This window comes from Apteryx mantelli, chromosome 1, assembly GCF_036417845.1.
Source record: "Apteryx mantelli isolate bAptMan1 chromosome 1, bAptMan1.hap1, whole genome shotgun sequence".
NCBI classification, from domain to species: Eukaryota; Metazoa; Chordata; class Aves; order Apterygiformes; family Apterygidae; genus Apteryx; species Apteryx mantelli.
The window spans coordinates 80,857,817-80,873,421 of NC_089978.1; the positions used below are offsets into that span (position 1 = coordinate 80,857,817).

At 38.3% G+C, this 15,605-nt stretch overlaps 1 protein-coding gene across 4 annotated transcripts in view; it reads right to left on the minus strand.

Annotated features, from left to right (window-relative positions):
* The window catches only part of PUDP (pseudouridine 5'-phosphatase), a 79,762-nt gene that overhangs the window by 45,192 nt on the left and 18,965 nt on the right, over window positions 1-15,605 (minus strand). For 3 of the 4 annotated variants that reach the window (XM_067296282.1, XM_013951008.2, XM_067296288.1), the window contains exon 2: window positions 4,221-4,439. In XM_067296282.1, coding sequence (XP_067152383.1) covers window positions 4,221-4,439 — 219 coding nt within the window. Of the gene's footprint in view, window positions 1-4,220; window positions 4,440-5,933; window positions 5,964-15,605 lie in introns of those variants that run through there. The other variant, XM_067296301.1, reaches the window with a different exon arrangement.

A 15,605-nucleotide genomic window follows, 5' to 3' on the forward strand; every position in this document is an offset into this window, starting at 1 on the left:
CTTAACTTGGAAGATAATTGGTTACTAGCAAAGAATTTGGTTCTCGCTTTCCTGCTCTAAATTTAGAGTATCAAAGATCTTTCTGGTGGCACAGAGTCTCCTTGATTATCAAATCAAGAATTCCACCTTTGTCTGGACACCCTGACATGTTTGACCATGGCAAAAATAAAAGCATAATTCAGAACCTCTGCCAACGGCAATGGTGATTTTCTGGTAAAAGCATTTCTAGGTTGCTATCCTTTATGACTTACTACAGAGGCCAAATGGTTGAAGTCAGCCAGAGAGGAGCATTCCAAGTTTGTAAGCGACTGACTGATCTCAGGGGGTTACAAACTCACAGAGCCCAGCATGGATTCACTAGACTTTCCTTCCATTAAAACAAAAAGAACAAGGAATATAAAAGATAATATGGTAGGAAGTCTGTTTAACTGTTAGGGGCACAAACATGAATCAAGGAACAGCAGTTCAAGGTAGTGCAAACTAGACTGGTGTTTGAGTGGAACAGCTCAAGGAAAGAAGATACAAGGCTTTATGGTGAGTTTCCCCTAGAACTTCAACTGTTTTTCTTTTTTCTCTTTTTTTAATTTCTGATTGGTTTCAGTTTGTACTAAAGTTAAGCTATGACATTACCTCCTTGTGTCTGCAAAAAAACAATCAGCAGTACTTGAACTTGAATACAGCTTGCACATCACATTCTACACTGGCTGAATAGGAACTGTTATGGAAAATCAGGCTCGCCGGCCTCCATAACAGGGTCTGACCTTAGGTTCCTGCTGAGGCAGAAGTTCGAAGTCAGATTGAAGAAAAATAAAATTTAATGATACACGTGCGGTAATTACAGCTCGAGCTGGGTGCCTCCGAAGAGGAACCCCGAACAAAGAAATCCCTGGGCAATTATACTCTTACAATCTAAATTCCCCACCCCTTAAGCGATAGTTTGGACCAATAATAATAGGTAGGTCTGTGTTCTTCCCCTTCTTCACTGGCCCCTTCATTGTCTCTAGGCAGGCTGCTTCTTATCTTCAAGGTTAGCTACTCCTGCCGTGCGTGCAACTTCTTTATCTCTCCAGCTTGAACCGGCTCTGGGGCCCCCTTTTACTTATCTAAGTAAAAGTTCACAGCCTGAGGCCTAAGGCTTCAGCAAATTTAGCTACTAATGCTAAGCAAGTTATGCTAAGCAATTAATTCTAGACAGCTTCAGTCCTATATTCTCTAACAGGAACTGTGACAACGATATTTCAGCTATCTCGAAGACCTCCCAGGAGTGGAAACTTCTCAAAGGTGCACAGTCCCTGGATCACACGATTCTTAAGCACCTGTGCTTTGTGATGATGATATGAGTGGAAAAAACAGAGATTGCTATCAAAGAATGACATTAATTTCATAAGCCAGACATGATTATAGGAGTTGTTGACAGCTGTGTAACTCAACAAGCAAGTTTTTTTCTGGCTGCGTGTATATCCTGGATTTATGTTAAGCACAAGCACACCTATACATGTTCAGGCAAATGTACATAGGCAGTTTTCTCATGTTCCATCCTTATTCTTCCCTTCCTTTACAGTCCTCATTTGTCTGACAAACCACTTCACTGCAATGTAACAGCCTGTTTGCAGAAACAGAAAGCCTGCTACATTTTCCTTGCAAGTGACAATGTCTGTACTCTGAGAGCAATATTTAGATATGCAGCACAAGTGCCAGCCCTGTCACTTTGTCAGCATTGTCTTGGATAATTCCTTACTATATTGTATCAAACCTAGCCTACCCTATGATTCACTCAGAAACAAAATTAAATCTAACAGTGAAAAACTCTCAAGTACTTGCTGGAAATTCCAAATGAGAAACAGATATATACTCTTCATAGATGAAACCTGTATTTTGACCACAGCTTGATGTACTGAAATGCACTGCCAGTCACTTCAGCCATACTGAAATCTTCAAACTTGTGTCTTCGACCACTAACATCTCAGAAGACTGTTGTATATTAGATGATACAGCTCCGATACAGACTCTCAGATGAAGAACTGCTTTGGCAACTGTATGTTCATGCAACTTCCATCCCATCCTTAACCAGCACTGACCTAACTGTCAATTACTTGATTTGGAAATTAATGCAGTTATCACTGCTGTAACTGGCATGAACATGTAACAGTTCATTCTCTGTCTTCCCTGCAAAGAAACAAGTGCTGCTCTGCTTCAGTAACATTTTAAACTTCATTGGCTGTCATTCAGCATTGCTCTACACAAATCCAACTTTGAATCTTATTTTTTGGAAAACCTGTAGAAATTGCTTAAATGTAGAACCTCACCTGCCTATTATCTGCCCAAAGACGGCCAGTGAGGCTCAGCATGCGAGAGTCATCTTGAGTCATTAATAAACAAAGACAATTAATTTTCACTTTCCTGTATTTCCCCATAACAAATCTGAAACATCAGTCTAGTCAGAGAACATTCTAAGCCCAAAATGTCACCACTGTTTTTTCACATCCCTGGCAGCCCCATGTCTTACACAACACCTGCGTGAAGTCCACTCTTAATTAAAGAACAACAAGAGGCTGTAGAATAAATCTACAAAGATTACATTAATTAACATCTGCAGAAGATACAAGAGGCAGGGGAAAGCTACCAGGTAAAAAAAATCTAGTTATCAGATTTAAGCTCAAATCAATCATTAAAGAAACTAAATAATAAATAACTAGTGCCACTTCAGATTGCCAGTTGATATCAAGCTGGTTTTCCTCAAAATACATGGCAATTCAACTTGTATCTTGTATTTTGCTATCAAGTAAAGGACAGATCCCATTACTTCAGTGACCAAAGCTGCCTTTGCTCCCCACAATGGCCAATAAGCATAAAGTGTTTAAATTCAAATAAACTTTGCATTAGAATATAGCCCAAAGAAAATTATTGTACATATACAGTTGAATTGAAAGGATAATCAGTTGAACAATTCTGACTTTGATAAAAGTGTTTATATGCTTGTCCTAGCAAAAATTTTGCTTGCTTCATCTACAATAGCCCAGCTTAAGCGAGCCTGGAATTCACTTTTTGAAGGCAGTAAAAATGCAAAACTTAATGTTTTATTTGCCTATCCTGTTCTATCACCTCTCTGAATTTCTGTTCGAGCCAGCTCAGCCACATTATCACAGCCTTCAGCAGACACAGGATATCTGCTTAATGGCAACTATTACCTGCACTGCTCCATTACTGTGACTCTTCTCTGTGCCTCGTAATGCTTCCCCAGTCTGTCCATCTGGCATTTGCTAAACCCAGACTAAGGTGTTTTGTTTGTCTTACAAAAGAAATATCTGCAAAATTAGTCCCAGAAGTCTGACATGAAAAATGAAAACCAATTGCCCTCATCTTTCTTGTTTTCCTACAGAGTTTAACTAGGCTTACAGCTTTATGCAGGCCTGTCACTAGGAAAGATACAATTTGAAAAATCTAGCATATAAAAGACAGAAGAGAGATATCTAGATAAATTGGCTGCAAAAGATTCTCGAGTTTTTAAGCTGCCTACACAAATTATACCTTTTATTTTTGTTTCTCTTTACTTGTTCCTAACATATCATGTATTTTTAGCTTTCATCCTCTTAATGCATTATGAAACTAGATATAAACACGCATCTAAAAAAATTAAAATGTTATCATTAATGTATTGTAGAGATTGCCAGAACAAACATCTTCAGAGGGTAAGTAAGCTCAACTGTCTTAGGACAACCTGACAAACACCTAGCTCACATGCCATGCCTAACTTTCAGTGTTCAATTTAAGTGAGATAAATCTCACCTGAAAAAACACATGCCCACATACATTTGCCTGTACATGTACAGGTGTACTTGTGCTTAACATAAAGCCAGACTACACACACAGCCAGAGAAAACTAACTTGCTAAGTTACACAGCTGCCAACAACCATTTTAAAGCATGTCTGGACTATGAAACTAAGGGAATTCATGCATATTTATCCAGTATTTGTTCTTTTTTCTTTAAAAGATGTATAAAAAGCAGCTGTTCTCCAAATGTACAAGAAAAGTTTTCCGTATCCCACGTAACTCCTTAACAGGTAAATAACAGACAGATTTCAGTAAAACTTGCTAAACCAAGAGTGATGAAACCGAATCTGTAAGAGAAACTTATGTGAAAGATAGTTTAAAAACTTCTACCTTGGTTAGTATTTAAGTAATTCCATAAGCAGTTTACAGATACTGAAGAGAAGCATACCTGGCATCAGTTCAGCAGTATGGAATATTCTCTCCTGCTTTATTTTACTTTCATGTAGTAACTCTTCTTTGGTTATTGGAAGGTCTAGAACATCTCGAATAATCTGTGCCCCTTCTAGGGCTTTTTTACCCATGACCAAGGATTTCACATCCCAGGTATAGCTCTTTCCAAAACGCCCGCAGATTTCTTGGAACACCACCGTATAGAGACGTTCAGTATCTGCCAAAAAATAATAATAATAAAAAAAAGATCAGAAACGTGCAGCCAGCTGAACAGCCAAGCTTACAAGACAGACCACATAAACGGCCACAGGATTATCTGCTAGGAGCCAACAGTTATATCAAAGTAGACAAAACTGCCTCACCATATTTGCAGAGGGGAAGCCAGACTTCCTCAGGTTACTCAGAGGCACCTCATTTTTTGAGCTGCCACTTCTGTGTTAAGAGAAGGCTACTGAGGGTCACAATAAAGAACTATCTGGACGTGTTCTCTTATCATCTCTGTTTTGCATTGGCAGTTTACCATACAGGTAAGCAAGCAACGTCTTAACTAAAATACTCTATTTATTCTTTGACTGAGAAAAAAAAGCAGGGAAGGAAATCTAGTACTCCAGAGATGTCATTACATATTCCATGTAAACTGAAAAAAAAAAAAAAAAAAGTTAAATATTTAAGAATGTCTTTGAACAGAAGCTTCACAGTGCCTTCAAAAGCCACTACATTCATTATTACAGTGCTGCTGGCACCTCTGCATTTCCATGTGATTATTCAAGCAGAACGCACCCACTTGCATTTCTAGGGGGAGTTCTGGCAAGAGTAAGCTTCAGGCTGAATTTTGCCGGTGAAACTCTGAGTTTCTATGTGAAAGGTGTTTTTGTTTTTTAAACTTGTTTTATTAAAAAGAAGCTAACAAGCCTTCCTGTCTTCCCACTAGACAAATCTTTAAATAAGGTCAGTAACACTCGATTTGATACCAAAAGGGGGGGCAGTGAAGAAGTCCCTTCATCTTTGACCTTATAGTCTGGCTTCATTTTAGCAAAGATCCTGAATAGTAGCTTTCTCCACCACTTCTTTTTAAAAAAAGAGTCTCCTTTAAAGCACTAACTACTGCTGTTAACCATCCTAAAGGAGGCATTTCTTTGCCTTCTGTATCTTTAAAGGTAAAAGCAATATTATTACTTTAGCAATAAAAGGCAAAAATGAGGAAACAAAGTAGTCAATGGGATCTGTTCAGAGAGATTAGGGACTTCACTTATCAGCACATTTCTTTGCCTTGGAAAAAATATTTTATTAGAGAGAAAATAAAAACTGAAATTATTCATGAGCATATTGTCTCATTTTCTGAATTGGTGAGAACTACGCAACAGAGAGTTTAAACTGCAAGCTTTAACATAGAAAACTATGGAGACAAAAGACTGAAGAAAGAGCAGCAGAGCCCATGATTACAGTGTACCTGCACTCTGACAAATGCTCGCTGCTTAACCACAGTAATCTGCTTGTCCTCAGATCAGCAGATGGTTCCGATTTGAAATCAAATGCGAAACATATGGGCTGTTTCCCATCATCTCACCTAGCATCATGTGAACACACAACAGCACAGAAGACGCACTCTGCTGCCTGCTAGAACGCTCCTGTCCAGGTTCCACTCCAGTAACTAGAAGGGAAGTTGAGCCAAAGGATCTGCTAAAGATCCAGCTTACTTGATCCAACTTACTTGTCCGCACTGTTTAACAGGCCAGCAAATGGGTCACAACAATCTCGCAGCTTAAAAACAGCAGCAGCTGTACTACTGTTTGCAGATGCTTCTCAAAGAGCTATACTTAAGAAAAAAAGAGCAATCCTGGGGACCTGTAAAGCACAGGAAATATATCACAATACTGTTCTGAATCAGCAGAAACACAAGAGACTTGGCTTTGAAAAATGCCAAGCTGCCAAGAAGAAGAAAAAAGGAAAAAAAAGAAAAAAAAGCAGCCCCTTCACTTGACACTGCCAGGTGGTATTCCCAGCAAGCTGAGAAGGTGGGTTGACAGTGCACTGTTTAAAATTTCACAGTTCTCTCCTTCCTTGTTTCTGATGCATTGATTTTTCTTTTAGATCTCACATTCATCAGGTGAAGGACACAAACCTCTCTCCTGAAGTTAAAAACTGAAATTGAAAATTATTCCTCATCCTATTCAGTAATGAATGCCCAACTAAGCAGAAATAAAACAAAACAAGGAATCGAAAAGCCTAATTGTAGAACATGAAAATTCTACAGAGTTCTAAAATAATTATGTGTTAATCTATTCAAAAGTGAATGATTCAGCTATGTAGCTAAAAACACTCAATTAAATAGCCTCCTGCATTTTAAATATCATATACCAGACTTGTGTACAGACTTTTCTTTTTCTTTGTAAAGAAATTCTTAATAATCTCCAAATTGCTGACATAAAAATAATCTGCTATGCAGTGTTGCAGTTTGCAAACTAAACAGCACTCATGACCAATTCTGAGTAAGATCTATTAAAATAATTTTATTATCACATTCATATTATGTCCAAACTTAGATCTCACTGTGCTGAGCAAAAAAATAAAAAATATATCACTGCATAAATCTATTTTAAATGTGAGCTACTCTACTGACACTACTCGTGCTTAAAGTGAGGTAAATGCTTAAGAAAACCAAGATCTCAAAATCCCTTTTTTCCTTCCCTTTACTCATTAATTACCTGCTAAAAGAACTTGCTTACAAAAACCAAGACTTTTGTTTCAAAGAGATCACTTCTTCCACTCTGCCTGAAGTTGTAACTTTTGGACTCTGGACACCAACTCAGTCGCAACAAAAATTATCATCATCCCGAGTTTTGTGACCTCCTGCAAAACTTTAGGTATTTAATTCTTGAGAAGCAAAGAGATTTTCATTCTCATGATTTGATGATAAAAGATTTGTCGAGCCTTACTGCTCCATTATGAAGGAGTGTGTAACTCTTACTGTGCCTAAAGCTATAGTTTGGAAAAATTCTTCACAATTATGGACACTTGCTCGAGTAGGTATGTCCTGCTACAGCACATCAATAAAAGCAGAAATCAGGGGAAGGGGGGGGGAATAACACACACACACACACACACACACACACACACACACTAATTTCCAGTCACAATCTGAGGAGACCACTACTGAAGAAACCACGCTTCTTGCATATATGTATAACAGATAAGGACCTATATTCCTTTTGGCTGAAGACTAAGTAAAATCTATCCATCCCCCTTATAGCAGTAACTAACTACTAAATACCAATACAACTTCAAGATTTCTTATTCCTGTTGAAATGGGGTAACTCAAAAAAAGTGCTGAAGAAGTGAGAGCTGGGCTAGCTTTCTTCCTCCTTGATATCATGAAATAATCCATAGCACAACTGACTAAACAGTGTTAAGCATAACAAGCAATATTTTCATACTAACATAAATCTGCAATACAAAGAAAAACTAAACCTAATATTCAGAGAAAAATATTTTATTACATTTATGTTTTATAACCCAGAGGAATTGGAGGCTCAATTCAAATGCCTAAACATGGGCACCTGATGATATCTAAGACACCCTAATATGTCCAAGAAATCTACACATAGCTGACATTCAAAAAAGGAACTGTGTGAGATGCACACCTTACTGCAAAAGCAGCTGGAGGCTTGGCTGGATGCCCTACAGCATCTCAGACTGTAATAACCGCATACATTTAAGCAAATGAATCAGGCCCCAGCTCCCATTAGAAACGTAAGCTGAAAACAGAGAGATGCATGTGGCAGTGACCTGTTCTAACAGTGGGAAGGAAAAGCAGCAGACTTCTTAGTCCCTGCTACTTACAGTAAATATTCTCTTGTGCCTTTCAAAATATTCTCCATCTTTGCGGCTCTCATTCCTTGACATATCTTTTACATGGACATCATCAGCACGACGTACTGTCCATCTACTCACTGCATTTCACTGGGAATGAGTGATACTCATTCCCTTGCCACATATCATCTCATAGTCATTTTTATAGCAATTCTCCTTCTATGTAGAAAGCACAGGCAGCTCCACTGGTGCTGTTTACAGTGTATAAAAGCCAGTCACAATAAATACAGACACAGTGACAAGAATGACAGGGGCGCTGGATTGCTCAACTTGTGATCCAGCACAAAAATATGCTGAAGCATGTTCAGAAAAGCCTAAAAGGTAACTTGGCATCAGACCACAGTGGAAAACTTGAGTGTTTATGATCTGCTCAAATCACAGCAGAGTCAGAATTAGAAGTGCAAATCTATCCAGGTTAGGACTACAGCAATCAAAGTAGTATCTAAATCTCAGCTTTATCAACCACTCGCAAATCAAGAAGTTGGCTTAAGACAAAAAATTATGACCTCACAAATGAATCAGGAACTTGATTTTTTAGTTATTTACATGCCTTTTGAATTTATTATAATGAATTTATTATAATTATAAAACAATTTCCAGCTTATCAAGGACATGAAGCTAGTAGGCATGAAAGCTCATCTTAGCTATTGGTTCTGAATTCTTCTTTGTTTGAATCATCTATCCCATCTTTACTCCAAGCTTCCCTGAAGAAACATATTCATGATTTATTCCTCTGCTAAAAAATCTAAACAGGATTTCAATCATATGCACCCAGTACTTTCTAAAAAGTCAAAATCAGATCCCAGATGCCTAAACTCAACAAGATTTTTATTTTGGTGGGGGACAAAGAGATGGGTATGTAAAGAGAAGTTAAATTCAAACAATAGGTTTCTTGAGTCTATAGCTCTGAAGCAGATTTCTATCCATAAGTGGAATGGAACTGTCTTTGGTATTCAATTTAGAAACTTCAAATACAACCAGTCATTCTTAAAAAGATTTTGGCCCAAGAATGAGAAAATCTCCTATCGATACTGAATTAAATACAGATTACTACGACTTTTTGTTTTACTATCAGTCTCTGACAATGTTCCTTTAAACCCCTTGGGATATACAACAGTGTAAGAAGGCATACAAATTACTGAAATGCTCATTTGGGGCATTTGGGGCGAGAGATAAATATGATTATAAACCAGAATATAATAAGTGGACGATTTTGCTTTGCTTTTTGCAGTTCGATTGGTGACATTAAGCACTTCCCACAGGCTGTACGGGCTCTTCATTTGTTTGATCACACAAACAAAGAGTTGCAAGGTCCATATAACTGAGGATATGAGCAAAGAGTAGTACCCTCACTACATTTCCAAACAGTACGTAGGCTATCACAGAATTTAGGAAATGCCACTGCCAAGATAAAACCCATAAAAACTAGCCACAAAACTCACAGAAACCTGCTGGTGCTTATGGTATGTGGAGAGAGGAAAAAAAAAAAAAAAAGAAGAAAGCAAAGAAAGGCTGGGAACGCAATGGCCTTTGGACAGTAAAGTTCGAAAGGAACACAGAACATCTTCCTGACCCAGAAAATGACTCAAGATATTACTATCCAGAAAAAGTACATCAATTACAGCTCCAACTCAAGCAATTTAGTAAAGAAGAGAATTATACATTATGGCAGACTAAAAAAAAAATCCAAAAGAGTTGTAAAAACCAGTCACTGAAGGAGCAATAGTCTATTCCATTGAATAAAGCATGGTGCATAATTCATTCTCCACTCTTTTTCTATCTTTACGATTTCCTTCAGTGAGAATCTGGCGTGCTTATCCTATAAAACAATAAAGCCCAGATTAAAAGCATTCTGCCATTTGAATATTACCCTTCTTTAACCGCATTCCCCTTCCAATTACAAAATATATAGACAATACATATCATTGATAATACAACCATTCCATAACATTAGGGCCAGATCTAAATATTCATCTACTTATACCAGATATAAACAAATAGCTTCTTCCTTTGACTTCTCTCCATATTCCTTTAAAACAAACAGGCTTTAGGGATCAGACTAACAGCATGTTTCACTTCCAGGGGCTTAAGCATAGCTTCATGAACTCCTGTTGGGTTCTAACATGCAAGACAGCATCAAGCAAGGTTGCAAACTTTTATGACATTTCTTGTGGTATTTGCTTTTAGAACATTTGAGTAGATAGAAGTTCCAACTGGTGGAATCAAGCTGTTGCAAGAGAAGCTCAGCATTCATCTCAAGCAAGCAAAAAACCAACCAAACAAAAAAACCCACTATTCCAATCCAACTGAAAAAACACAACTGCTTTGACCCTCACAGCCAAAAACTGCTGAAAACAGAAGCAAGTCATAAGAACCTTTTTTTTTTTTTTTCATTGCATTACTTTTAGACTTGGCAGATTAGCTATACTGCAGCTTCTCACGGGTAGCTTACCTACATGTGTTCTTAGAACCTTATCTAAGTTAAAAACCAAAATAGAAACACTGGCTAAGAATTTTTTCCACATCTATTCAAGCACTGCCTACTCCTATCCTTAAAAAAAAAAGAAGTGACACTTCTATATATTGCCAAACTACAGCCAGCTACACAAATAATAGCCAAATTTGCATTTTTAACAAGTAAAAGCAAGCAATCAATGTATGTAAGGCTTTTGAAAGTGGCAGAGGTTTTTGTCCATTTGCAACGTAAGCGAGAGAAACCTGTGCAGCCAAGGGATAACAGGCTGTCCATGAAGCACAGAAGAAAAGCACAGCTCGACCTGCCTTTCCACTTAAGATCTCAGCACTCAAACACAACCGAAAAAATTAGTATAAACAATGTAAAACACTATCAAACAACTATACAGCTGTCTCTGCAGCAGGTCTGAAAGTGCAAAAATAATCTTAAGCCACCCAGAACAACTGAAGAATTTGAAGCAAAAGCTCCTGAGTTAGCAGAACAATCAGGAAAAGGGGATTTTTAAGCCTTTTTTAAATAAACTATCTTTAGTAGACCACTATCTTGCAACCTGTGGCAAGATGTCTTAATCTTGCAGTTCCCTCCCAACATCCTCCCATTCACCCTTTCAGTACTGTAAAAGCTAGTTTAAAATTGCATGGCTATATTAACCTAAGATGGCTAAGAGAACAAACCCAGCAGTTTAATAGCTGACCTCAGAATCACTTAGAGCAGTAGGGATGAGGAATCAGTGTGTGGATGAGGAAGGCAGGCAACATAAATTACTTTTTGCAGAATAGCCTAACAGTTACAGCAGTGGTCCAGAAAATGATACTTTGCTTCTAATCTCCCTTTAGGGTCTAAGCCTACTTTAACATCCCAAGAGATTTTTTATGATATATATGTTTTCTTCTTTTTGTTTTGTATTTTAAATGGAATAGACAGTCCTTGACACCGGGATGAGTGATGGATGGTGAACCCAAACCAGCCTGGAGATTGTTGGCTTAAGGGCTCATTCCTGAGACGTGGGCTCAAACCCCTTAGCAAAGAGGGCCTCCTGAGATGAGGAACAAGGATGTTATTCTTTGCTAGATTATTCCCCCCCCCCGTTCCTTCCAAAATAACTTGCTTATGAAGAAAAACGAATTCTAAATTTGATCACCTTACAGAGACACCCATTTCACTAACTGACAACGACGGAAATCTAGACACATTGCTTATGCGTGCTCAAACTATTTGGCCATGTTTCAGTCTCAAGGCACATGGTGTCTACTGCTGTCCCCAGCCAGGCAGGCTGAACCTATAAGCAGACTGGCCCATGAAAGCAATCAGCTGAAACTCAACTGCAGTATTCATGTTTTGTCTCTTGGACTGACCTACTTTCATAACCTGTGCTAAATAAGTCCATGTTACTCTTATCTGAAAGTTAAGGAAGGTAAAGACTGCATTAAAATAATTAGCAAGCACCAACTTATTGCTGCTTCAGAATCATAAGCTAGTTTTAAGAGCAAGTTATTTGGTAAACCACTTTATGTGATTGATAAACAATAACTTTTGAAAGGTAAAGAAAAAATAATGACTATAATTGCTAAAAGTTAAAATTACTGCTTCCCATTTAATTGAGAAATGATTTACAAGTCATTATATTTTTGATTAGCATTTAGAATAATTCACTAACAGGATCCATTATTCATTTTAGTAGGGAGTAGGTAGAAGTCTGTTTTGAAGCTTTAATTTTTGCATATCTACTACTTTTTTCATCTGTTGTACTAGAATGTTAATATAAGTACACTCCAAGATAAATGAATACGCTATGCAGTGATTACTTCAGTAAGTCCAGAGAAACACTGCCACTGGCTAACTCATCCAAAGCACTGTCGGTCTGCTTGCTCTTCTCTGATACTAGACATACTACCATGTATTCAAGTTACTGCTAAGAGGCTTAAAAGGAAACTAAGTTTAGTGCCCCAAAATAATAGCTGCACAGAACCATTTCCAAAGGATTATCACATATTTGTCCCTTTAGGCTTATAGTACTAGGACAATTCTTCTATGGCAGCTACACTGGAAGCCAATTTCCTATTTTATATGCAAAGAAACATTTTACTGCAATGGGGGAGGTGAAGAAGCATCCCAACAAATTCAAATGCCTCTTGGTTTACATTAATACAGCAGACATCTCTTAATGCTGTCTTATTCACATATACATCTTGCCCTTCCTTTTAATGCCACAGGGAGGTGAATGAAAGCTCTCAAGTATAAGCCATGCCAATGCTGTGCTGCCACCAATACAGAATTGCACATGCAAAAGTAAGGGAAAGTCTACATTTCAATTCTGGGGCACCAGGGAACCTGACTTTGAAAAAAACAGACAATATATATGATTTTAAACATTCTAAAACTATCCTGATTAAACATCAATTATGTGCACGTAATGAGGACAGCCTCATTAGTTTAAAAATAACAAATGCTAGTAACTGCATCACAGTAACTGACGTCTTTGCTTTGTTAGGCATTCACACAGGTCTTGAAAACAGCCATTAAAAACAGAACAAGGCAAACAGCAGCTGATGTGGTGCCTAGACACTTGTGCTTGCTGGGGTCGAGCCTACGGCTAGCAGAGGCGTAGCTTCTTAAAATGCATACGACAAGGCCCATGTCTGGCAACAGATACAGAGTCGCTAGCGTATGAGTTACTACAACATGGCACCAGTATTATATACGGACTATACTCATCCAGAGGAGCAGTTACCAGCTCTTGGAAGAACAGCTTTTAGCATGTTTAGGAGAAATTTAGCCTTTCACTAAGGAGATATCTCTTCTTCTTGATACATTGCTGACAATATATGGCTATACAGTTTACTGACCTGAGCAATGCAACACAGGGTTTAAAAAGTTGTTTTGAAATGAGATACCCCAATGCACATGGATAAAATTACTACAGAAGGTAAACGAAAGCAAAAAGGTCACTATGTTATCAAAGTTAGCAGAGGAATAACCAAATATATCCTAATTAACATGTACTTTCTCAAGGAAAAGCTATAAGAAACATAACCTTCCCTGCAAAAATGTACCAAAGCTGGTCTGTTTAACCCACAACCTAAAGTAGGCAACAAAGGGGGGGGGGGGGGAGTGGGGAGAGAGTCTTGGGGAGGGGGGCGGGGGGGTAGGAGGGAAGACAGACAATCATCTTCCTCCCTCCAAAAAAGCCCAAAATAAGATCAAAAAGAAAATTCTCTTTAGCACATCACAGTTCTTTTCAAATACTGATTTCCTTAATATCAGCAAGTTTTTGCTGGCCCAGAAGGAGATTACACACACACACACACACACATATATTTTTTTAAGACTTAGGAAAGTTGGAAACTCATCTGACTTTCAGGATTGCATGTTTCTAAATCGCTTCCTGGAATACTGTCCAAATAGCTCAGTCAGTTTTCTAAACAGTGGATATATTTCAAAAGACAGAGTGACTTTTATTAGAAAATAGAAATATTATTTTTCCAATGTGGCCTTGGACAATGTTCTAAACTTAATTGCAGCAATTTGTCAAACAATTACTACCACAAAGGAAGTATAAAAAACCCCTATAGATTAATAGAGCTAATCCCTTCCTTCTCTATCAGGAGTGTTTAAAAAATTTGAAGTAAATCTGCTGATGCAGTAATTTCTCTGTGGTGGAAGAGAAAACCAAATGCAGTGTGTGCATGCTTGATTTTCCAAAAAAGAGAAAATTTCATGCTGGCTGACTGCCTACATTCAGAGGAAAAGCTTCAGAAATACTGCAAGACCTGATGACAGTATCTCTTTAGTAACAGTATGCTAAGAACTCCTAACTACAACCAAAAACCAAAACACAGAAAGAGTCAGACCTTTGAGGTTCATGGGGCATGTGTGATAGAGCAAACTGAAAATTATGTCTTATGAGCTGTAATCACACTTTATGTGAAAACAGTGTAGGAAATCTCAAAACTGTTGGACAGATACCAAATTTAAGGTACTTCCAACACCATATCCAGAGTGTGGACCTTGAACCTGGCATGCCGTAGAGCTTTCTGAAGCCATGCGATCACGACCCTCTTCTCCCACGTGGGGACGAGGTTCAGAGTATGCAGCATTTCCAAAAGGCCATGGGAAAACTTCACGCTGTGACAGCGAGGATTTTCTCCCACTCCCCCATCTCCAGACTCTGCAGGAGGCAAGTCAGAACTGACTCCCAGATCAGATACAGCCGCAGCTCAGAGCACTCAAAGCTGAATAACGGACTATCACCTATCACGCCTGAACAGCGGATGCTGCGTGCAGGTATCCCTATACCAGCTTTGGCAGAAAGCAACGCTTCCTGCTTTCAGGAAATGAAGCCCTTCTGCAACTGCTACTCAATAGCAGTCAGACTGTATCAGTAGCAGATCTTTGTATTAATATTCCCAAATAGACTGCCACCTACAGAGCTCAGTATGCAATAACAGCTGTTTAACAGGATTCCTCTTATTGCCTTCATGAATATTTACACATTAATTTTCAGGACAGCCCATTCCCTGCTGCTAAACAGCTGTACAGTTTTCTTCCCAATATAGGAAATCTTCAGACTCTCCAGATATATAATGAAGTATACCCAGTAATATTAATATAGTATTATATTAACAATACCAGTAATAGAGCCTCTATTAACTGGAAAATCTTACCAGTGAGCAAGGTTTCTGTTGCAAAAGTTTATGCAGGTTATGGGACTTGTCCAAGAATTCTACCTCCCATCATACAAAATCTCTACTTGCTATGGCAGATGACTGATCAGGAAGCCTGAACAACAAAAGCAAATATGAGGCATCTATTACAGTTCCTGTAAGACATGGAGGAGACATTTCAAAATTGAACATTTGATCCAAAAAACTCGCGAGAGGGATTCAAACCACCTCAGTTTGAAACCACCAGAGGGATCTCCATCTGGAGGCCTGAAAAAGCATCAACCTCTCTCCACTGCTCACAAAAAAGGATTTTGTTTTAGGAGGACTGCTAAAAATACCACCTAAAAATTAGGCACACATCAGATACCTAAAG